Source organism: Enoplosus armatus, chromosome 24 (genome assembly GCF_043641665.1).
Source record: "Enoplosus armatus isolate fEnoArm2 chromosome 24, fEnoArm2.hap1, whole genome shotgun sequence".
Lineage (NCBI taxonomy): Eukaryota > Metazoa > Chordata > Actinopteri > Centrarchiformes > Enoplosidae > Enoplosus > Enoplosus armatus.
Genome location: NC_092203.1, coordinates 10,119,125 through 10,143,514, shown reverse-complemented (window position 1 = coordinate 10,143,514; position 24,390 = coordinate 10,119,125). Strand labels below are relative to the sequence as shown.

At 42.5% G+C, this 24,390-nt stretch overlaps 1 protein-coding gene across 1 annotated transcript; it reads left to right on the top strand.

The window, feature by feature from the left end:
- The first annotated feature begins 1,337 nt into the window (after positions 1-1,337).
- Positions 1,338-22,974, top strand: LOC139306492 (kinesin heavy chain-like). The gene is made up of 25 exons (XM_070930365.1): positions 1,338-1,463; positions 4,436-4,523; positions 5,375-5,448; positions 6,040-6,144; positions 6,466-6,514; positions 6,603-6,658; positions 7,090-7,177; positions 7,780-7,904; positions 8,009-8,113; positions 8,229-8,377; positions 12,493-12,641; positions 14,334-14,515; positions 14,644-14,712; positions 14,827-15,033; positions 15,345-15,497; positions 15,585-15,782; positions 15,905-16,022; positions 16,122-16,198; positions 16,293-16,435; positions 16,851-16,952; positions 17,038-17,098; positions 22,181-22,252; positions 22,338-22,442; positions 22,587-22,803; positions 22,889-22,974. Exons 1-25 carry the CDS (start codon positions 1,338-1,340, stop codon positions 22,972-22,974), a joined length of 2,904 nt encoding a protein of 967 aa, XP_070786466.1.
- Positions 22,975-24,390: the final 1,416 nt, after the last annotated feature.

The following is a 24,390-nucleotide window of genomic DNA, read 5'->3' as shown; positions in this document are numbered from 1 at the left end:
GATACATGACTAAATAGTTGTTTACCCTACTTTTAACGTCTGGATTAGCTTACAAAACAACTAAAATATTTAAGAAAAGCTAGGTAGATAAAATAATAGCCGTTTAAGCTAGCTTATTTAGCTAGCTAGCACTGTAAAGTTTAGGAGAACGTAACTGACAGAAAATGGCCGCTACAATATAACACCACTACAAGGTAATGTGGGCGAATTTGCATTAATTTGCTGTTCATTTTTGTTTGATTTATTAAAGTAAAGATGTTATAAAGGGAAAATATGTCATCCTAATCGACTAATTTAGCATTTATCGCCATTTTCACCTGAAATAATGTTAAGTCACCGAAAATACGTTATAGGAGATGACAATAAATAAGGCTTACTATAAACTCACTATTATCTTGGCACCAGGCCTGCTTAAGTATTCATTATGCAGAATGGTCCATTTTAAAAGAAAACTGGTTATATTATGTTATAGGAAAGTGATTTGAACATAGGCTTCTGCTGGGTAATGTAATTATTTATTGTATGTATTAATAGGCGAGCTGTCGGAAACATGTAAAAAGAATATTTACTTTATAAATAGTGGAGTAGAAGTCTAAAGTAGAATAAATAAATGATTAAGCTCTTAGTTGTACTTGCTTTCTACCCTTTGTAGCAGGTTAAAGATTTATATGGATTCATAAGAAATTAATGCAGGTTTTGTGTGCGCGCGTGCGTGCTGGCAACCCAGTGATGGAGGTGGTGCTGATGCAGGGGACGGGCGCGCGCCGCGGCACCGTGTCGGGAGCGCGCCTTTATTGCAAGTCAGGGCGATGCGGTTGTCTCTGCGCATCCTCTCCGGTCTCTCCCTCTGCAAACCGGGCAGCACCACCCCGAGTCTGCCCCCGCCGGTAGGACACACAAACGCATATCAGTCCACTGTCTGCACGATTGTCGGTGTCACCGCTGCAGGGGGAGGCCCGTACGCCGATGTCTGAGCTCCTCACCGGGACGCAGCGCTGCGGTTGATCTGGTTTGGCCATGGCGCAGCCGAGGATACACGGAGATATTCGGCTTGGATGAAGGACGCGTTGCGCATCGGATAAAGGTTCCTAAACTTTCCAGGAAGCCCGACGTTTGACCCCCTGGGAAACGGTTTGGTTGACAATAATATGAGTCTTTGTTTTAGTAAATTCTGAACTCTCACTTGGCCCGGGACGCAGGGATAATCATTAAGGCCCCACCGGTGGTCCATGAACCTCACTTTTGGCAACACCCTGCCTTAAGTAGAGTGATCATTGTTTTATTTGTTTGTACCCGCATTATTTGGAGAGGCGGTGTAAACAGGGCCAGCAGCAGACATGATGGATGCGTCGGAGTGCGGGGTGAGGGTGATGTGCCGCTTCAGGCCCCTGAACGAGGCCGAGATAAACAGAGGAGACAAATACATCCCCAAATTCAAAGAGGACGACACCGTGGTGATAACGGCAAGTCTGTCTGCTCGTTGTTGTTGTCGTGTACGTGTTACGTGTGCAGCTGAAAATACAAACACTGCAGTGTTTTAGAGGAGGAAAGTCACCTGGAGCTCTGCAGGCAGGCTGGGGATGCCAAGTGCGCAGTAAGCCTGTAGTCATATAGTAGATTTAGAATAATATTATAGCAGTATGACAATTATATCCTACAATATCACAGATATTAAAAAACTGTATATAATCAATTCAGAGATGCCAATACAGTCTGCAGGAATATATTTGTATTATGAAAAATTTGTTGTGATCTTCTGCCTCTGTAGGTTTCTGTGATGCTATAAATTTATAAAGGCTGACGTGATTATGAATAAAACCCCAGCCAGTCAGTGTAAAGGTCTTAGAAATGTAAATTTTAAAATGTAATTCCACATGTCAAAACATGTTGAATACTGTAAAATTCCTATACATATGTTAAAAACAGACCAGTCAAGAAAATACTTTTTTCCATATTTATTAAATACCATGGTAATACTATAGCAGCACCACAGGCATCACATAGGATAAAAAAAAAAAAAAAAACAGTTTAATTCAGATTTAGTGATTTTGTAGAGACAGGAGCCAATCAGAAGCAAGCTCAAACACTTGTAAACCTGGAGAAAAAGAACATCTTTTCAAGCATCTTCAGTTCAAACCTGTTAAAATGAATCCAGAGAGGCTTGCTGCAGACGAAAATTGATTTGTTGACACTTTAGGGAAGTAATCAAAGGGTCAAAGGTTATACTCACAATGACTCATCATTATAAATGTGCTGGCTCAGGAGGCCACAGGAACATCAATACAGTGTTTATCCAATGTCAAAAGGCTGCTTTTGTGATTTAATGCAACATCTATTAGGCAGTGTGTTTGTTTTCTGCTCCTTGCAGTTCCAGGTGGGTGGAGCTAAAGGACAGCTTCACACTTTAAAATGAGATGATTGAAGTTATGATTTATTAAAAAGCACAGTTCATCCCTGACCTCAGACCATTTCCCTGTATATATTGTATGTTATATGAATGTAAGTAAAGTAAATATTGTCCCTGTACTAATAGTAATGTTTCATTCCTTCAATTACCCCCAAATAGATCTTTTAAGTTAGATTTTCCTACAAAAATGCACCTAAAGCCCTAGATGTTGCATTTTCCCACCTGTCATTGAACATAGCGCAATATTTATGTCTAAAAGCACCTAAATCTGTCAACATGATCTGTAAAATCTGTCAATTACTTTGCAGTTAGTGGAATGTATGCCACCAGACAGGAAGTGAACCTTTCCACACTGTTAATGCAGATCTGTCCTCACTCACCATCAGCAGCCCTGCACATCCTGTATTATTCATTCTGCTGCCCAGAAACTCAAACTGCTCGTCACCGCCTCGTGCCATCAATCAAACTGCAGGAACACATTACAGAGGTCGTACACTCCGATACTGTTAATGTCAGTGGTTTCTCTGCTTTATCTTTTGGTTCAGAGAAAGGCGGAGTGCTGCTGTTGCTGCCTCCAAGTGCTGAGAGCTGCATTTCACAGCAATGAGGCTTTAACCCCCCTGAGAGACAGAGTCAGTGGTTGGACACAGCCAGGAGGAATGATGGATGGTCAAACCAGAAGAACACTGGAAGCTACTGGAGCATTTACAGCTCAACTTACAATTTTAAAAACACCATAGTGAGAAACAAGCATCATGTACTTGAAGTTTATCAACATTTTCCAAGTCAAGTTGTCGTGGGAATTTCAGGAAAAACAGAAGACTGGCAACAAGGGAGTAGTTCTTGTGGTTTTATTCACGTCTGCAGACGGACGGTTCCGACAGCAACTCAATTGTCCCTGCCCGGCTGACCGTACTGCATCTCAGAGTGGTCTGCTTTTATACAGAATATACAGCAAAGAATGTGAACACTTGTAAGACATACGTCACTGTCTTTGACAGTCGTCACCTTGTAAGGATCAAGTCCCCAATCAATGATAATTATAGACAGCTGAAAATACACCACCAAGATCATTCAGAAAAGGCTATGGTTCCTTGCTAGAGTCAAGACGGCACCACAGCAAATACCTGTGACCTAAAATAGACTTTTAAGGGTGTTAGAAGGGATGTGTTGTATTTTCCCACTACAAAGTAAAATAGTGACATTAAATCAATAGGTAACTAGTTGATAAAATTCAAATTTTAAGTTGTATTTTTCTTAACATTAACACTGCTTTTAATAAATCATAAATTATGAAGAAACTTAGTTTACTTTTGCCAAATAAATGTCCTGAAATAACCACAAAAACCATCTAAAATGCAGCCAGTGCTGTATACACTTACAAAAAAATCTATTTTAATCCTTAAATCTTATCCACAAGTCAAAAATTAGTCCAAAACCCATGATAATTTCTCTTTCACATTTGCTCAAGTGGACATTTGGTGGAAATAATGTCACATCTGGGGCTATCTGGGTAAAAGGAACAAATGCAAAGGCAGAGCTTGACGCAGTGATGATTTAATAAACGAAACTAGGACTTACAGGATGGTGAGGCAGACAAAGGCCAAAACCAGAGAACGCAGTCCAAACAGGCAAACAAATCAGACGAGGAGCAGGCAAGAAACAAAAAAAAGTCCAAAACATGGGTACACAGAAACAGGGAGCCATGTCAAGAAGAACAAAGCAAGTGAACTGGTATATGTAGTGATGGGTGATTAGGGAATGAGGTGCAGGTGGGGAAGCCGACTGCAGGGCTGATGAGAAATGGGAACAGGTGTGTGAATGCATGAGGCGGTCAGGGGATGAGAAAAGGTCCTAGGACATCTGGTGGACAGCTGGAGGAAGGCAGGTGTGAACATGTTCTGGGAGAAGTGAGCAGGGGCTGGAGACAGAGGCTGAGGGGAACTGTCTTGCCAACCTGTTGTTTGATGTCATGTTTCTGTTATTATTATTATTATTATTAACGTGTCCTGTGTTGGTTTGAAACAGAGTAAACCCTACGTGTTCGACCGTGTGCTGCCTCCCAACACGTCACAGGAGCAAGTGTACGACCAGTGCGCCAAACAGATAGTTAAAGGTACGAAGGTTTAAACCTGCTGATGGGGAAAGAGATGAAACACTGTTCTTATGTAACTAATCCATTTTATATCTGCACACATCTTAATCTGTCCTCCATCTTTTCATCCTCAAGTCTCTTTTCTTTTGTATTTTACATAATAGATGCTATTGTCATCTCTGCTGCTTTGGGGTCGGTTATTTAACAGATTTATAGATTATTTTAAAACATGGATTGAAGTCACATTTATATCCGGGAAGATACACGCCCGAAATCTAAAGCCTCAACTCTGGCCTGGTATGATCTCAGTAAACTGAATAAACAGACAGCTCTTGAATTCCTTGAACATTTCATTATGCATTGAAAGGACTTTCATTTTGCTAATGAAGACTTGTGACAAGACTTGGACTGGATTCGAGGACCTGACCCATGACTTGGACTTGATTAGAGGACTTGAGAGTTGAGTTGTACTTCATTCGAGGATTTGAGACTTGACCTGGACTTGACCTGGATTACAGGACTTGAGATTTTACGTGGATTTGAGACTTGACTTGGACTTCATTCGAGGACTTGAGACTTGACTTGGACTTGCCCCAGGAGACAGATAAACAGTGCTGGTAGTAGTAGAAGTACAGTATTGGCTGAAGTAATAGTACTGGAAGCAGCATTAATACTAGTAGGAGGAAGATAAATACTGACATAGTAATAGTAATAGTCGTACTAATAGTAGCTTTAACATTAGTAATAAAGTAATATGTAAAGACAGCAGTTATTTATACACATGCTGGATGTTCACTTCTACAAATACAGGTTAAAAAACACGTGTAGTACTGCAGTAATCATGGAACAAACGTGTTTTTGTGTGGTTCCAGATGTGCTGGGCGGTTACAACGGGACCATCTTCGCCTACGGACAGACGTCCTCTGGGAAGACACACACCATGGAGGTGAGAGACTCTTTCAGTACCACTATACCTTTTCAAAGCACACAGAGACTCAATCAACCAATAGATAAATCCCAGAGTCAAAGCCATTGTGTGAAGACGGGTGGTGACCTTTATTTTGAGCTTCATCTCCAATCAGATTAGAGTGCAGCAGGCATTGTGTAACAGACTTACCACAAACACTAAATCCAGTCAAGCTTGTGTGACGGTTGAGACTCGAGGAATGAAAAGCCTGATAGAAGAGAGGAAGGTTCAGCTCCTGCAAACCCTCATGTCTACATTCACTGTGTTTCTGAGTAGATTTTAAGTGGAAAAAGTAGAATTCTTTGCACAAACAGACTCTCAAACAGAACTCAGAGGAGATCAGCATCCTGCATTATTCGCCATGAGTACAATTACGTCAACTGGTGGACTAATCCACAAAGACAGAGGCCTAAAGCCTCTTTTAATTCTCTGATCTATGATGAGAAACCTCTGTTTCACTGTCCTCACAGCAAGTTTTAATTCCACCTTTGAACCCTGATGTTGCTCTGAAAACTCCCCTCAAGTCGCTTCAAACTTTAAAACGCCTTAAATATCCGTTGCTGAGTTCAGGGCAAACTGCACGACCACCAGCTGATGGGCATCATCCCTCGCATCGCCCACGACATCTTTGACCACATCTACTCCATGGACGAGAACCTCGAGTTTCACATCAAGGTGAAACAAAACGCACAAAATGTAGAAAACAAACAACTCAAACACACAAAGCTGCAGCATTTTTAATAATGATTTATAATTTGTCGTGGAACTAAGAGATGTGCATGTTTCAGTGTATTACTGGTACATTTTTGCATGTAGATGAATAAATACATTTAAATATTGTTTAATATGTAGGTCCCTTACAACAAAATAAGTTTCAGTAGCTTTAGAACAACATACACACATGCAATGTTTGCTTTTTTTTAACATTTAACTCTTTAATTGTTCATGAGAAACCGATACCAGTGCAGGTTAAAAGTTTGGAGTTTCTCTGTGCAGGTCTCCTATTTTGAAATCTACTTGGACAAGATAAGAGACCTGCTGGACGGTAAATAAGACGATTTATCTCGACATTTAAGGTGATTATTGGAGTATTTTGTGTCATATGACTTTGGTGATTTCTGTTCTTTTTAAAGTGTCGAAGACGAACCTCGCTGTGCATGAAGACAAAAACAGAGTGCCCTATGTCAAGGTTGGTAAACTCTACGTGTACATACTCGACATAAATTCTCAGCATAAAAAGTTTCTTGCATATTTATATAGATCTTCCCTTCCTGCCAGATGGTATCACTATGATCTAATTGTGGTTTGACTGTGGACAACTGGGAAATATGAATGATTTAAGCTTTTAAGCGTCTCACACGAGTGATAGTCGTCATGGATGTTCAAACACGTCCTGACTTCCTCTTACAAATGGAAAGCAAAATAAAACACATCTTTGCTTGATTCAGTATCAACTGGTCTGATGTGACCCGTAGCTTATGGTGGCTAACGCTAGCAAACTTTACCCGACAAACATGACTGAGTCAGTTTGTTTACTTTCTGACTGTTTTAGCATTAACTGTTACCCTGTTATTGTCTCACTTTACAGTTAAACATATGTTGTGGATCTGTCTCTGTCAGGGTTGTACTGAGCGTTTTGTGTCCAGTCCAGAGGAGGTGATGGATGTCATCGATGAGGGCAAAGCCAATCGGCACGTGGCAGTGACTAGTATGTATTTTTTACCAGTTTTTATCTTATTTTTATATATATAATGTATTTTTACTGTTTTTCAGCATTTCTAAGCAACATATCTGAAGTATAAAGATCCCTTGCTTTTTTCATTTTAACTACTTTACGTACAGTTTAGTATAGTTTAGTCCAGTGGTTCCCAACCTAGGTGTCAGGCCCCTAAAAAGGGTCTCAAGATACATCTGAGGGGACGTGAGATGAGTAATGGGGGAGGAAAGAAGGAAACAAAAAGTTCTGCTACAAACGTTAGAAATCAGATTTTGAACTTTCCTCAGAATCTTTGTTTTTTTGGTGTTATATTGGATAAATTTGACTCTTTGGGCTTCGAACAGAGAAGTTTAGAGGGGAATAGAATAGACATCTGAAACATGACAAGGAACACTGCTTACCTTTAAAGGGGTCACAAACCCCCTTGTAATCTAATTTAAAACACTTTTTTTCATGTAAAACCTCAATCTGAAATGAAGCGTGTAACTATAGCCATCAGATAAATGTGGTGGAATAAAAAGTACAATTTACTGTCCATCACTGAGCTACACACTCACACTGTAATTCTGTTGGGGTTTTTTATCATCTTGTAGACATGAATGAGCACAGCTCTCGCAGCCACAGCATCTTCCTCATCAACATCAAGCAGGAAAACATGGAGACGGAGAAGAAGCTGTCGGGGAAGCTCTACCTGGTCGACCTGGCGGGCAGCGAGAAGGTCATTCTTAGAGAGATCAGAGAGATGGAGTTAATGTTCAGTGAACAGTGCGAGCTGCTGCTGTGTTTTATGAATTATTAAGTGGATGTTGGCTGTTTGTACAGGTCAGTAAGACAGGAGCAGAGGGAGCTGTGTTGGATGAGGCGAAGAACATCAACAAATCTCTGTCAGCGCTGGGAAACGTCATTTCAGCTCTCGCCGAGGGAACAGTAAGTTACTCATCGTCACCTCTTATCTCCGCATATTTGAAGAATGGAAATTAAACTTGGTTAGGGTTAGAGTTTTAGTTGAAAGTTATAATACAGTGATATATTTATTTTCCAGAAAACCCACGTGCCGTACAGAGACAGTAAGATGACACGGATCCTGCAGGACTCTCTGGGGGGAAACTGTCGCACCACCATCATCATCTGCTGCTCGCCGTCCGTCTACAACGAGGCCGAGACCAAGTCCACACTCATGTTTGGACAGAGGTACCTGTAACTTTTGTTTGTGTGCCGTCAAACGTACAGCTCCTCAGTATTGGCCAGTTGATGTTCAGACATGCAAATTCCTATCAAATCCTCTAGACTTTCTCTGATTTTAAATAACTTTTGGGTGTGGGTTTGTTGGTCCAGGATAAGTAGTTTTGTTTACAATTCTTCTTCTTTTGAGGTATGAAAATTAGATTTGTATTTGTTTTGTATGTATTTCCCCAGACTGCAACACAGTGAGTTATATATGGAACTATAAGGGAACACTGGAAGATACATGATGAAGCTTAATAAATAGAACTGGTTAAAACAGATTGTACAGTACACTAACAAGTAGCAACAGTGAGGTGTGTGTGTGTGTGTGTGTGAAGGTGAATGGTGACTCATCAGGACTGTGGCTGACGTCAGTGCTGAAAACCAGTGGCCAGATGGCTTTTAGTGTCCCACAGTGCATCTGTGTTTATATCTATTTATAGGTCCCAATAATGAAACCCTCCACACCTTGTTTTGTTTTTGTTGTTGTTTAGTTTTTGTCCTGGCTCAGCAGGCGAGACTCTGTGGTTTTCTGTCTTCTAAAATTATGAATTATCCACAATAGTGCACTAATTCTAATCTGTATGTCGTGTCTTTTCTATTTTCCTGTTTGCTATCATTAACGAAAGTCTATGTGACCAGTCGTTTGTGTTTTTAGTGTGTGCAAAGAGAAAAATCCAGCTGTAAAAAACACAGAGTCTCAAACAACATTCATTCAAGTTCGAACTGCTTATATAATAAACCACGAAGCAGCAGCAGTGACAGGGAGATGACTGATGAACGATTACTGTGCAGCCATCTGCCCTCTGCTGAGGAGAGACTGAGAGGAAATGAGGAGTTTCAATCCGAAATGAGATTTCCACCATTAGAGGAAAGATTGAGGTCCTCTGGCAGAAAACATGTCAGACTCACGCAGTTTGTGTCCACTTAAACTGGACTGTCGATTGCAACAGCCCCGTGAATATAATTCAAGTGCATGGTAGTTTACCAGAAACAGCTTGGTTGCAGCCTTGAACCCTCAACCTTCTCCACAGTAAATACCATCACACCAAAAGCCTTGAGACTTTGCACTTTTATTTACAAATAGCAGTAGTTGTGGGTTTTTTGAGTGGTAGTTTTTGCAGCAGTTGTTTTGTCAGACTTCAGCGAGAAACGTTTGGCTTCAAGAGGAAATTGTGTCCACTTCTTCCTGTAAACACTTACTTGTTAGAGCCGCACAATTCATCCACTAGTGATCGCGAGCACGGTTTTGGCCTCCAACAATTAAACCAACATGATCGACGGCGATGTTGACGGTCAACATGCTGCTCCGCTCAGAGAAAACTCTCAACGCGATCGGGATGTTGTGGTTTCAGCTTTGGGGACTTTGCTTTTTGCAGAGTTGTCACGCTGCTGTGCACGCGCCCTCCAGCGGCAGCCTGCGCTAAAGCGTCCCGGAGGCTGCGGCCGCGCTCCGGAGCACGAGAGTCAGACATCACGGAGAGCAGACGGACAGTCGAGTGTGTGGATGCAGAAGGCGAAGAGAGAGTCACTGCAAACAGATCGGCGTCCGTCGTTTGGAAGTATTTCAGGTTTAGGGCCAGTGGTGTTAAGAGCCAATCACATGCAGAGCGTGCAAAACACACCAACTGCAGCGCGACGAGTGCACGAAGGCCAAAGAGAGTAACGTCCCTGTCCAGCGTCAGCTCAGACATCCGTAACAGCGGACCTGTGCAGCTGCCGCAGCGGCGACAGTTTTGGAAGAACTTTATTTATAGTTTGCCAGCGGTGTGTGGGCCATGAAGGGCGTTGGAAATACATGTTGAAATATATATTTGAATGAAAAATCGTTTTTGTCAGTTTGGTGTTTTAGCCTGTTTGCTTTTTGTGGTTGTAAATGGCGTGTGTGTGTGTGTGTGTGTGTGTGTGTGTGTCAGACTCTCAGCATAGTTTTTTATTACGTGACAGTATGGCGGAGAGCATGCCAAGATGTAGTAGCCCCACCTAGTGGAAAACTCACGCCACTGCCACTGAGCGCAACATGGAAGTGAAAGCAGTGCTCTGTTTACTTGAAGTGCAATAAAAATATTTTCTCCCTAAAATCAATGAATAATAATCGTGATTATCATTTTGGCCATAATCATTTCTAAAAGCAGGAAAACATAATCCATATTCCCTAAAGTTGACCTCATATTTATAGTTTTTGATGACTTTACAGCAGTGGATGTCAAGTTGAAGGCCTCACAGTTGTTATATGCAGGATGACCTCTGCTCAGGCTGATCTATACTGGGAATTATGTAATGTCACCAAACTCCATGTTCCAATAAGAATGATTAAGGTTTTCCCACTTTAACAGGTAAACAAAGCTAACGGCAGAGTGAGGGAGCGGAGGAGATGTCTAATCAAGACTCGAAACTGAACATTTTAAATTACTTGTTATTGTTATATTTGTTGTTTATAATAGTCCTAAAAAATAATTTTACATGCAATAAAGCAGCAGCAAGAGAAAAAGAAGTGAACTTTACAGCCACAGAAAGCATCTCCTTCTCCACAGTAAATACTATCACACCAAAAGCCACGAGACTTTGCAGTTTTATTTACAAATAGCAGTAGTTGTGGGTTTTTTGAGCGGTAGTTTTTGCAGCGGTTGTTTTGTCAGACTTAGACTTTTTTTAGACTTAGACTTTATTCATCCCACAGTGGGGAAATTTATAGGTCACAGCAGCAAAGACAGAAAGGTGCAGAAACACACAGCAGACAAGCACTGTGTCAATAAAAAAACAGAAGTATTTTTAAAAAAAAAGAATTATGCCGTGCTGTTAAACAGTCTTATAGCCGTAGGAATGAACGACCTGCGGTAGCGCTCCTTCTTACACCGTGGGTGTAGCAGTCTGCTGCTGAAGGAGCTGCTCAGGGCCCCCACAGTCTCGTGCAGGGGGTGAGAGGTGTTGTCCATGATGGATGTCAGCTTGGCTAACATCCTCCTATCCCCCACCTCCTCAATGGAGTCCAGCAGACAGTCCAGAACAGAGCCGGCTCGCCTAATCAGTCTGTTGAGCCTCCTCCTGTCCCTGTCCGTGCTAACCCCCCCCCCCCCCCCCCCCCCCCCAGCAGACCACAGCATAGAAGATAGCCGAAGCTACCACAGTGTCATAAAAAGTCCGGAGCAGTTTCCTGCACACACCGAAGGACCTCAGCCTCCTCAGCAGGTGGAGGTGGCTTTGACCCTTCTTGTACAGGGCCTGAGTGTGGTCAGACCAGTCCAGTTCATTGTTCAGGAGAACACCCAGGACTTTGTAGTTCTCCACCGCCTCAATGTCCAAACCCTGGTTGTTCACCGGTGTGATGCTGGATGACTTTCCTCCTGAAATCGATCATCTGCAAACAGATCGGCGTCTGTCGTTTGGAAGTATTTCAGGTTTAGGGCCAGTGATGTTAAGAGCCAATCACATGCAGAGCGTGCAAAACACACCAACTGCAGCGTGACGAGTGCACGAAGGCCAAAGAGAGTAACGTCCCTGTCCAGCGTCAGCTCAGACATCCGTAACAGCGGACCTGTGCAGCTGCCGCAGCGGCGACAGTTTTGGAAGAACTTTATTTATAATTTGCCAGCGGTGTGTGGGCCATGAAGGGCGTTGGAAATACATGTTGAAATATATATTTGAATGAAAAATCGTTTTTGTTAGTTTGGTGTTTTAGCCTGTTTGCTTTGTGTGTGTGTGTGTGTGTGTGTGTGTGTGTGTGTGTGTGTCAGACTCTCAGCATAGTTTTTTATTACGTGACAGTATGGCGGAGAGCATGCCAAGATGTAGTAGCCCCACCTAGTGGAAAACCCACGCCTCACAGTTGTTATATGCAGGATGACCTCTGCTCAGGCTGATCTATACTGGGAATTATGTAATGTCACCAAACTCCATGTTCCAATAAGAATGATTAAGGTTTTCCCACTTTAACAGGTAAACAAAGCTAACAGCAGAGTGAGGGAGCGGAGGAGATGTCTAATCAAGACCAGTAGATGAAAACAGCTGTTGTTGTGGGTGTGCATGCTGTAACATTTTTTTTTTCAAACAAACTTCACTCTGTACTGTGTGTGTCCATTCAGAGCCAAGACCATCAAGAACACAGTGTCGGTGAACCTGGAGCTGACGGCTGAGGAGTGGAAGAAGAAATATGAGAAGGAGAAGGAGAAGAACAAGAGCCTGAAAAATATCATCCAGAGGCTGGAGGCTGAACTCAACCGCTGGAGGAACGGTGAGAAAACCTAAATCAATTGTTTTAGACATTCATAGATTCAGAGAAATCAATTGTTTTAGACATTCATAGATTCACTAAGTTACTGGAACTCTGTTGGAGGGATGAACACCAGTCTCCTTAAAGATATTCCCTCATTTAGTGTTGTAGTCTTGCTATGTTTCTCCACTAACGTATGCAGGTTTTTCCTTTAATTTCTCACCAATCTGTACATATTTTAGACAGAAGAGTTTAAATCACAGCATGAAAACCACGAGTTTTATCACCTGAACTTATAACCATCGGGAATGTTAAAAACCTGGATGGTGGCCTGTAATTGACACAAACCAAAAGTGTTGCATATTTTCACAGTAATCAAGTGAAGATCTGCAATATTAGCATCACAAAGTCAAACTACTGATGTAGCAATATCTGATTTGACTTTTTTGACTTTTTTATTTAAGGCTGATTAGATATGAGCTGGCAACATCGGTGACCTATGGGGCTTTGGTTTATCAACCAAACTACTGAAAATCATTAAAAACTCTAACATCGGTAGAACGATCACGTCATAATGTAGAGAGATTATGTTTATTATCCTGTGTGGCATTTTGTTTCTACTCCACACTCTTCCTCTCTTCTGAGACTGCAGTTTCTCCTTCACATCATCCTCACCCTTTTTTCCATCTCTGTTGCATGGTAACCTCTCTCTCTCCCTTTTTCCTCTTTGCTTTAATGTCTCTCTCCCCTCCTCTCTCTCTCTCTCTCTCTCTCTCTCTCTCTCTCTAGCCATTATTTATTTATTTATTTATGTATTTAATCCCCTTGCCGATGTTGATAACACTCCCCCTCCTTAGCAACAAATCAACTCAGCTGCAGCCTCTAAACCCTACGCTCCTCACACACAAATGTGGTGAACACACAAACAGAGAGGCCCCCACACACACACACACAGATATTACGCTGACGCAGTGTTTCTGACATGAGTCAGCCGCTGGCTCCATGCCGAGCCATTTAAACAGAGCAGCTCCTCACCTTTTCAGCCTGTCCTCTTCTCTGTCTCCTCATTTACTGATGACTTTGATCTCAATTGAAGAGTCAATAGTTCTGACAGCATCAAGTCTTTATCCAGTGAAGTCACAGCGCTGCTAACAGGCTGCCACAAGACAGTATGAAGGCACGTCTTTACTGTAAATACACAGTATATTTGATATAGTACGACTTCAGGGAATAATGATGTTTGTTTTTCACTATTTTCTGTCTTATTGATAATGAAAATAATTGATGGTTGCAGCCTGACAGTATTCCTCTGGAATAATACTACTTTGCCCTAGTTTTCTGTTAATTAGTGTCCAGTTAATTACTGTGTGTTAAAACATTTAAGGTTTTAAAACGAACATGCTCAGATGAGGTTGACAAAGTGTAAAAATGTCCTAAAATGGACACCATACAGAGAAGGAACCCTTTTTATTTATATAGGTAACAGCATGGCCTCCCATCTGGTGCCCCCCTCAGGCCAAACTTTAAAATGTCTTCCCACGAGTGAAGTTTATTTTCTTTCATTCAACAATTGAGACAACAAATGAGCATTACAGCCTCACAGGACTGCTGAACTGCCTTCAAATCAGGCTTCTGTAATGTGATATACTGTGACAAGACAATAAAATATACAGTATGACATGATATGATACCAATACTGCTTCCGTGTTACAGGGGAGGACGTTCCTGAGGAGGAGCAGCTGAGCTCTAAAGATCAGAAGAGCGTCGAGCCGTGCGACAACACTCCCGTCATCGACAACCTGCTGCCGGCCGGAGGAGGCGTCTCGGTCACCAGCGACGAGAGGAGCAAATACGAGGAGGACATCAGCAACCTCTACAAACAGCTGGACGACAAGGTGAGACTGACTCCACACTGTCCTCTTTATTTTCTGTCCCTCTTTCATCGTAAACCACATCAAAACTGCACAAAATATTTGAGTCCAGGTCTTCAGAAGGTTTACATAATTTACTAATATTTCGACAGGACGATGAGATCAACCAACACAGTCAACTGGCCGAGAAACTCAAGGAGCAGATGATGGACCAGGAAGAGGTTTGTCTCGCATGAAAATATATCTCGAAAATAGTTCTGTCTGTCTGTAGATACACAGGTGAGTTGATGTGGACACCAATGTGTGTATGTGTTGCTCTTCCTACGTCCTCCCAGCTGCTGGCGTCGACGCGGCGCGACTACGAGAAGATCCAGGAGGAGCTGTGCCGGCTGCAGACGGAGAACGAGCTGGCCAAGGAGGAGGTGAAGGAGGTGCTGCAGGCCCTGGAGGAGCTGGCCGTCAACTACGACCAGAAGAGCCAAGAGGTGGAGGAGAGAGATCTGGCCAACCTGCAGCTGACCGAGGAGCTGCAGCACAAGACGGTGAATGGACGTTATAAAGATCACAGTGCACTTTAATCTTGTATTTTTTTTTTTACTTAATGCAATAAGGACTACGTATCCCATCATCCAACTTCCTTTCACTTCTTCAGCACCACTAGAAAGCTTCAGATCTGATTATTGTGGAGTAACAGAATCTTCCTGTATTAATCTGTAAAGCAGTGTCTCAATTCTAACCCAGTAGTCTCGAATTATCTCCAAATATCTTATTAGACACCAAAAGGACACATGTTGAACCTCTAAGAAGGAAGAAGGAGTAACAGGGTTGATATGTGATTGTGTGTTGTGGACAGGCGCTGCTGACGGCGGTGCAGAGGGAGCTGAATCAGCTGCAGGAGCTGAACGGCCTGCAGAGGAAGAGAGCCGCCGAGGTCCTCAACCTGCTGCTGCGAGACCTCAGCGACATCGGCGCCATCATCGGCACCAGCGATGCCAAGACCGCCGCGGTGAGGACGGACACACACACATACACACACACACACTAACACACTTTTCACACCCTAACCCTCCCCCTCTGCCCCCACCCCCTTCAGTCCTCAGAGACGAAGGGGAACGGCTCAGCGGTGGAGGAGGAGTTCACCTTGGCTCGCCTCTACATCAGCAAGATGAAGTCCGAGGTCAAGTCTCTGGTGAACCGCAGCAAGCAGCTGGAGAGCGCTCAGGCCGACGCCCACCGCAAGATCCAGGCCAATGAGAAGGAGCTGGCGTCCTGTCAGCTGCTCATCTCCCAGGTAACCGTAGTTGCCTGATATCTGTTGTATTGTATCTACTGAAAAAGGCTGTAGACTTTCCTATCATCACTCTGAAGAAATGACTGAGTCCATGGTGTCTGTGTTGTCCCCTCTGTGTGCAGCACCAGGCCAAGATCAAGTCTCTGACTGACTACATGCAGAACATGGAGCAGAAGAAGAGGCAGCTGGAGGAGAGTCAGGACGCTCTGACGGAGGAGCTCGTCAAACTGCAGGCTCAGGGTTGGTACACGACAAGACAAACACCCTCCACAAACTTTTCAAAAAGAAGATAACAATATATATATGTATAACTAATTTGTCTTCTTTGTTGCTTCTCAGAGAAAAGACACGAGGTGTCTGGGGAGGAGAAGGAGAAGGAGGACATCAGCAGACTGGATGGAGATGAGGACATCAAGGTGAGGGGAGGTGGATCTGAGAACCACCACCATCTGTTCACAGCTGGAAACTGCAACAGTCAAATGACGTGATTTTTTTATATATTTAAATGAGTCTCTAATATGTTTTTCTGTCTTTGTCCTGCAGAAAACGCTGGAGGAGCAGCTGGAGAACCACAGGGAGGCTCATCAGAAGCAGCTCAGCCGCCTCCGAGACGAGATCGAAGACAAGCAGAGGGTGCTGGACGAACTCACAGAGTAAGGAGACATCAGCACGCACACACATATGAACCCATTCTGTGAAATAAGAGCTTTTTTGACATGTGTAGAGTAAGATCTAAAAATGGTGAAATCCAGTGTGATCCATCTTGGGTTTCACAAGCCCTCCATTTATCACAGAGGATTTCTTACACATCAGGTTCAGGGTTTAGCTTGAGCCTGATTTCCACTTGAATGAGTGTGTGAAGTGAAGTCGGTTTCCACTCTTGGGTTTTTAGAAGATTCAAGATCAGCTCTATTTAAATGTGGGGCTTGTCTGTTCAAGCCCTGCTTTGACTTTAAAGTCCAAACCACATTTTGACCTAACCTTAATAGCCACAGAAGAAGCCAAAGAACTCTAATTCTGCCCGTTATCGGTACCTTTTATTGATTGCCACTTCTCTTCCTCTCTCAGTCTAAACCAGGGTCTGTTGTTAGAGCAGGAGAGACTCATGTCGGACTACGACAAACTGAAGGCTGAAGAACAGGAGAAGGATGCAAAGCTACAGAAACTCATGTAGGTGCCGCTGACTGCTCGGCTGTTGATGAGTATCTGATGCAATGCTTTGTGTGTTTTGTAAACGTTGGTGTTTTCTGTCCAGACTGCTGAATGAACAGAGCGAGCAGGCCAGAGAGGACCTGAAGGGTCTGGAGGAGACAGTGGTGAGTGTCTCTGACTGAAAGGGAACAAATGGCCCTCATTTCAGAAAGTGCTCAAATTGGTAAAGTTATTCTTCTTTAATTCGTCCATTTTCATGCAAAAACAGCAACGACAGCGATAAAACATTAAAATAATGATAAAAAAAAAACATTAAAATAGACCAAACACCCCTCTGTGCTCTGTCCCACTTAGTACAGTCCGGGTCCCCCGTGGTATAAATTGATTTGGATTCTTCTACTTCCTGTTTGACAGTTGGCCATTTTGCCTGGAGGTGAAGAGGACGGGAGCACATGCTACAAACATTTGGGTACGTGCGATTTCAGTTAATTTGAATGCGTAAAGAAATAAGATTGAATGTGTAGTTCTTTCATTAACTTTTGCATTATGTCAGCATGCGTTCTGAACTAACCACAAATTAGATTTCGCTAAGTTAGCATGCTTAATTCCACATGATAGACTGTTTGGCTAAAGCTAACATGCTAAGCTTCAGAGGCCCTGGGCTTGTTGCCTGACATTTTCTGCTGTTTTTCAAACTTGTTGGCTGTTGGAATTTAAAGTGATTTATTTGATTTGTTGTCTGATGTGTAATCTCCAAAACATTCATGTTGTTGATCATCAACCATCCAGGTACATGTTACACTTGTTAACTTTGACACATACTGCCATAGTTTTGTGTGCAAATTTAACAAGTGTAAGATGTACCTGGTTGATAATCAACAACATGAATGTTTTGGAGATTACATGTCACAACAAATCTAGGAAAATCAGTTTCTTACAATTCCAACAAGTTAATTAGTTTGAAAAACAGCAGAAAATGTCAGTCAGGCCTCTGAAGCTTAGCGTGTTAGCTTTAGCTTTAGTGGAATTAAGCATGCTAACTTAGCGAAATCTAATTTGTGGTTAGTTCAGAACGCATACTGACATAATGTACAAGTTAATGAAAGAACTACACATTCAATCTTATTTCTTTACGCATTCAAATTAACTGAAATGCAATCGCATGTACCCAAATGTTTGTAGCATGTGCTCCAGTCCTCGTCACCTTCAGGTAAAATGGCCGACTGTTGAAGAGGAAGGGGGTGGGTGGTGGTTATTTTACAAAATGCATTTATATTAAAAAAAACAACAAAAAAAAGCTTCTTTTTTTTTTCTTTGCACTCTCTCTTCCTTTTTCCATCTTCTGTTGTTTGGTCTTCTGTTTGCTTTCCGCCTTGGCTGCCATCTCCTGGTCTTCTCGTCTTCCGGCCTTCATCTTGTCTTTCGCCCTTCATCTTGGCTGCCCTCTCCTGGTCTTCTCGTCTTCCGGCCTTCATCTTGTCTGCCCTCTCCTGGTCTTCTCGTTTTCCGGCCTTCATCTTGTCTTCCGCCCTTCATCTTGGCTGCCCTCTCCTGGTCTTCTCGTCTTCCGGCCTTCATCTTGTCTTCCGCCCTTCATCTTGGCTGCCCTCTCCTGGTCTTCTCGTCTTCCGGCCTTCATCTTGGCTGCCCTCTCCTGGTCTTCTCGTCTTCCGGCCTTCATCTTGGCTGCCCTCTCCTGGTCTTCTCGTCTTCCGGCCTTCATCTTGTCTTCCGCCCTTCATCTTGGTCTTCTCGTCTTCCGGCCTTCAATCTCCTGGTCTTCTCGTCTAAATCTTGTCTTCCGCCTTGGCTGCCATCTCCTGGTCCTCGCTCTTCATCTCCTGGTCTTCACTCTTCGGGCCACGAGGGGATTCGAACTAGACACTTCACCCACAGCGTCTTACAGTCGCAATGATATACATTACGCCACCAAATCCCCGTCGCAAACGAACCTCTTCTCTGGGCGCTTTTATTTCTTCACTTTGGGTGTTGGACTTTAAAATTCACTGAGTTTCATAAGAATCGAACACAGAACCTCAGAACTTCCGATCAGACTCCTAACAGAGTGAGCTATTTCATCTGACACACTGCAGCCTTCTTTCTTAGCGCTTTTAAATTTTTTCTTTAGACAGCCGACTTAAAAATTCTCAAGTCCCTGGAAAAGGGATTGAACAGACAACCTTCTGACTGCAGGTCAGTCTTTTTACTCTCTGAGCTATTTCATTTGAGACACTTCATCTTTCTTTCTTAGCGCTTTAAATTTTTTTCTTTAGACAGCCGTCTTAAAAATTCTAAAGTCCCTGGAAAAGGGATTGAACAGACAACCTTCTGACTGCAGGTCAGTCTCTTTACTCTCTGAGTTATTTCATTTGAGACACTTCAACCTTCTTTCTTAGCGCTTTTAAATTTTTTCTTTAGACAGCCGTCTTAAAAATTCTAAAGTCCCTGGAAAAGGGATTGAACAGACAACCTTCTGACTGCAGGTCAGTCTCTTTACTCTCTGAGTTATTTCATTTGAGACACTTCAACCTTCTTTCTTAGCGCTTTTAAATTTTTTCTTTAGACAGCCAACTTAAAAATTCAAGTCCCTGGAAAAGGGATTGAACAGACAACCTTCTGACTTCAAGTCAGTCTCTTAACTCCCTTAGCTATTTCATGTGAGACACTTACAGTTATATCTTAGAAATATTTAAGTTTTTCCTTTAGACATCCAACATTAATATTGTCAGATGACAGCAGGGCTTGAAAAAGGAAGTTTTTCCTTGCCACTGTCGCCAAAGTGCTTGCTCATGGTGGGAACTGTTGGGTCTCTGTAATAACATTATAAAGAGTCGGTCTAGACCTGCTCTATTTTGTAAAGTGTCATGAGATGACTTTGTTGTGATTTGGCGCTATATAAATAAAATTGAATTGAATTGAATTGAACTCACAACCTGCTATCATCAGGTCAGGCTGTTATCACCCTGAGCTATGGGATCTGGGCCACGCCGTTTCCAAAAACTTTCCATAGATTTTTTCACTTTTTCCTTCAGACCTCTGACTTACGCTGCGTCGACAGCGTAAGTCATGTCGTCATGTCAGGCAGACAGACGTGACGATATGTTGCTCTGATGATGTAGAATGGAATAAAATAAAATAAAACTATTTTGTGTCTATTATCTTATGTAATTATTCTAGTAATGCTGCTGGGGAACGGCAAAAAGTTGAAATATTTTAACTTTGGACAGTAAAGCCGTCTGTTGTTGCCAGTGTTCTCTGCCGGCCTCACCTAATTTTACCGTCCTGCTCTCATCGACTCATATGATGTCTGGTTAGGTCGAGGCTCGAACCCACATCCTCAAAGTATCTGAAGAGACATAGACTACTTCTCTTTCTTAGTAGACACCCAATTTAAAAACACAGCTTTGAGCAGGGATCGAACTCACAACCTTAAAAGAACACCTTCTTTTAAAAAGAACACCTTCTTTTAAAGTTACGTGTCTTCTAACACACTGAGCCACCATATCAACATTCAATACACATTCAATCTTATTTCTTTACGCATTCAAATTAACTGAAATGCAATCGCACGTTGAGACACTTCATCCTTCTTTCTTAGCGCTTTAAATTTTTTTCTTTAGACAGCCAACTTAAAAATTCAAGTCCCTGGAAAAGGGATTGAACAGACAACCTTCTGACTGCAGGTCAGTCTCTTTACTCTCTGAGTTATTTCATTTGAGACACTTCAACTTTTTTTCTTAGCGTTTTTAAATTTTTTCTTTAGACAGCCAACTTAAAAATTCAAGTCCCTGGAAAAGGGATTGAACAGACAACCTTCTGACTTCAAGTCAGTCTCTTAACTCCCTTAGCTATTTCATATGAGACACGTAGAGTTATATTTTAGAAATATTTAAGTTTTTCCTTTAGACATCCAACATTAATATTGTCAGATGACAGCAGGGCTTGAACTCACAACCCGCTATCATCAGGTCAGGCTGTTATCACCCTGAGCTATGGGATCTGGGCCACGCCCCCAAAAACTTTCCATAGATTTTTTCACTTTTTCCTTCAGACCTCTGACTTACGCTGCATTGACAGCGTAAGTCATGTCGTCATGTCAGGCAGACAGACGTGACGATATGTTGCTCTGGTGATGTAGAATGGAATAAAATAAAATTTAACTATTTTGTGTCTATTATCTTATGTAATTATTCTAGTAATGCTGCTGGGGGACAGCAAAAAGTTGAAATATTTTAACTTTGGACAGTAAAGCCGTCTGTTGTTGCCAGTGTTCTCTGCCGGCCTCACCTAATTTTACCGTCCTGCTCTCATCGACTCAAATGATGTCTGGTCAGGTCGAGGGTTAGGGTTAGGGTTAGTATCTGAAGAGACATAGACTACTTCTCTTTCTTAGTAGACACCCAACTTAAAAACACAGCTTTGAGCAGGGATCGAACTCACAACCTTAAAAGAACACCTTCTTTTAAAAAGATCACCTTCCTTCAAAGTTATGTGTCTTCTAACACACTGAGCCACCATATCAGCTGTCTTTTGAGTGTCTCTCTGGGTGATTTGAGACCACACTTCGGGTGTTGGACTTCTCAATTAATTGGGTTCCTTGGGAATCAAACTCCTGTCCTCAGTATGTCTGAAGAGACAGCTAACACCATGAGCCACCATGAAAACGATAGATGCTTCTGGGGGCCGTGCTTCACTGATTACTGTTCAAAAACACGACTTTAGTCACTGATTTTGGTGAAACTTAATCGCGTTTTATAGAGAAAATATTTTTTCCTCCAGCTGCTCTGAATCAACTTTTGGTGATTTATGGAGTTTAAATTTAAAGCTTTGATCAGGGATCGAACCCACCGCCTCAAAATACCTGAAGAGATATCCAACACCCTGAGCCACTGGGTCACAGACACTGCGCTCATCATTTTGTGAGCCTTTTAGTCTTTCCTGTGGGTGTCGGCCCTTAAAATTCATAAGGTGATCTAAGGATCGAACCTACAACCTGAACGTCGTTACAGGAGTCCTCTAACACTTCGAGCCACTGAACCAGACATTGTGCACAAGTGTCCCCTGACTGCTCCATTGACATATTTGGCTTTTAGTGAAATGCCTCCATAACTATTGGTTTGATTGACATGATTATTGGTTCAGACATTCATGTTCCCTTCAGGATGAATTGTAATCACTTTGTTGATCCTCTGACTTTTCATCTCGCCACTCTGACCACCGTGATCCTTCTCTTCTTCTTCTCTCAGGCCAAAGAGCTGCAGACTCTCCACAACCTGCGCAAGCTCTTCGTCCAGGACCTCACCACGCGGGTCAAGAAGGTACACATCACCTTCCGTCTGGTTGTGAACACGCAGGACTGCTGGTCTAGACATTTAACTTGTGCTCTGTTTTTTGTTTTTCCAGAGTGCAGAGCTGGACTGTGAGGAGGGACTCGGCAACGTGGCCCAGAAACAGAAGATCTCCTTCCTAGAGAACAACCTGGAGCAGCTCACCAAGGTCCACAAGCAGGTACTGAAACTATAACTACCATATACTCTATATGTATATATGACAACCAGAATATTTCCCTCTGAAATGAGGTGGTGTAGACGTATAGTAAGTAAGTAGTATGTTAAGTAAAAGTACTTAATTACTTTCCACCACTTCCCTCAGCTGGTTCGAGACAACGCAGATCTTCGCTGCGAGCTGCCCAAGCTGGAGAAGCGTCTGCGCGCGACGGCCGAGCGAGTCAAAGCCCTGGAGAACGCCCTGAAGGAGGCCAAGGAGAACGCCATGAGGGACCGCAAGCGCTACCAGCAGGAGGTGGACCGCATCAAGGAGGCCGTCCGGGCCAAGAACATGTCCAGGAGGGGGTACTCTGCACAGATCGGTGAGCTGACACTCAGATACTTAAGACTTAGACAGAAGGAATTATTATATATACGCTATGAATGACTTTCTTCTTTGTGCCTCAGCAAAGCCCATCCGGCCAGGCCACCATCCACTGTCGTCCCCCATCAGCAGCTCCATCAGAGCCGGAGGCGTCTACGCCCACAACTAACACCACAACCGCAAGTTAACCCTGTGAGTACCCTGAAGAAAAGTCTTGTGGCGCTTGCGACGTGTTGCTCATAGAAAAGTCATGTGATAAAAATACGAATATGTTAAAGAATCCAGTGATCGTCTGCAGCCTCATGTTGCGTTTTTATGTCTAGTTTTATTCTTATATCAGGATTTCCTCTAAATTTTCTTATTGTGTTTCCAATTTCCTGTAAAAATGTTTTAAAAGCACTTTTTGTGTGAATGGTGCCATATAAAAACGTTTCCCTTTGCTTTTATGAATATAAAGATGTATGTAAATATAAATATATAAACAAAAAACACTTTAACCGATTATAAATATTGAAAATTTGACTCTGAAAACAGAAACTGGAGGCCATAATCTCTTTTAAACTAAAGCTTTATTTCTTCCTGCAGACGGACCATAAACAACTTGATGCATGCCCATCGCTCCACCTGGAACCACAAGCTCCGCCCCTCCCGTTGGAGCACCAATGGGAGGCCATCACGACAGACTGTCACCGCATCATCTATAGTGTATATACTGATATGAGATATGAGATGTAAACATGTTTCATTTGCTGAATGTAGATATCAGAGGCCTCATTTAGAAAACGTCCTGCTTTATGTCCTAAATTATGCTTTTAGGAAAAACTGATCAATCTGTGATTCTCCTGATTATAGATTGTTTCATTTGTTTTCACATTTATGCAACAGAGTGAAGTGTAACATTTATAAACGAGGCCCTGAGTTTCTGCCTGAAGGATAAATTAGAAACGGAGGAAGCCGAGGTCACCTGCTCTGAAGTTTAACAGGTTTCTGCGACTTTAAGTTTGAACGGCTTTCCAAAGAACCTGTAGTTTTATAATTTAATCTTAAACCAGCCTTCATTCATTTAAACCAACACTTTGACATTTTGGGAAACATGTTTATTCGCTTTCTTACCGAGAGTTATTTGCCCATTCAATAAGATGCTAAAGCCAGCAGCTGGCTAGCTTAGCTTAGCATAAAGACTGGAAATGTCACTTTCTTGACATTTTCCCAGTTACCTCTTTTGTCTCCCTTCAGGTGACAATCGTCAAAAAACAAACTTCAAACAGTGCGTCCCCTGCTGAGATATTTGCCAGATTATAGCTGAATACTCGAGAGGATTTGTTTTGATTTGATCGACTGTATCGTACTGTAGTCCTGCCGGGACACTGACCAGCCAATCAGGAGCTCCCAGGACACAGACAGCACTACAGTCTGGTTTGTTATGTTACGAAAGAAGAATATCTCCTTTCAAACATTTAATTTATTCGGTATGAAGAGTACTGTTCTGCACTCACTGTGTAAAGCTCCTGATCAGCCAATCAGAGACCTTAAAAACACGGAGATTATGACAAAACAATGAAAAACACGAGCAAGAAGAAAAACA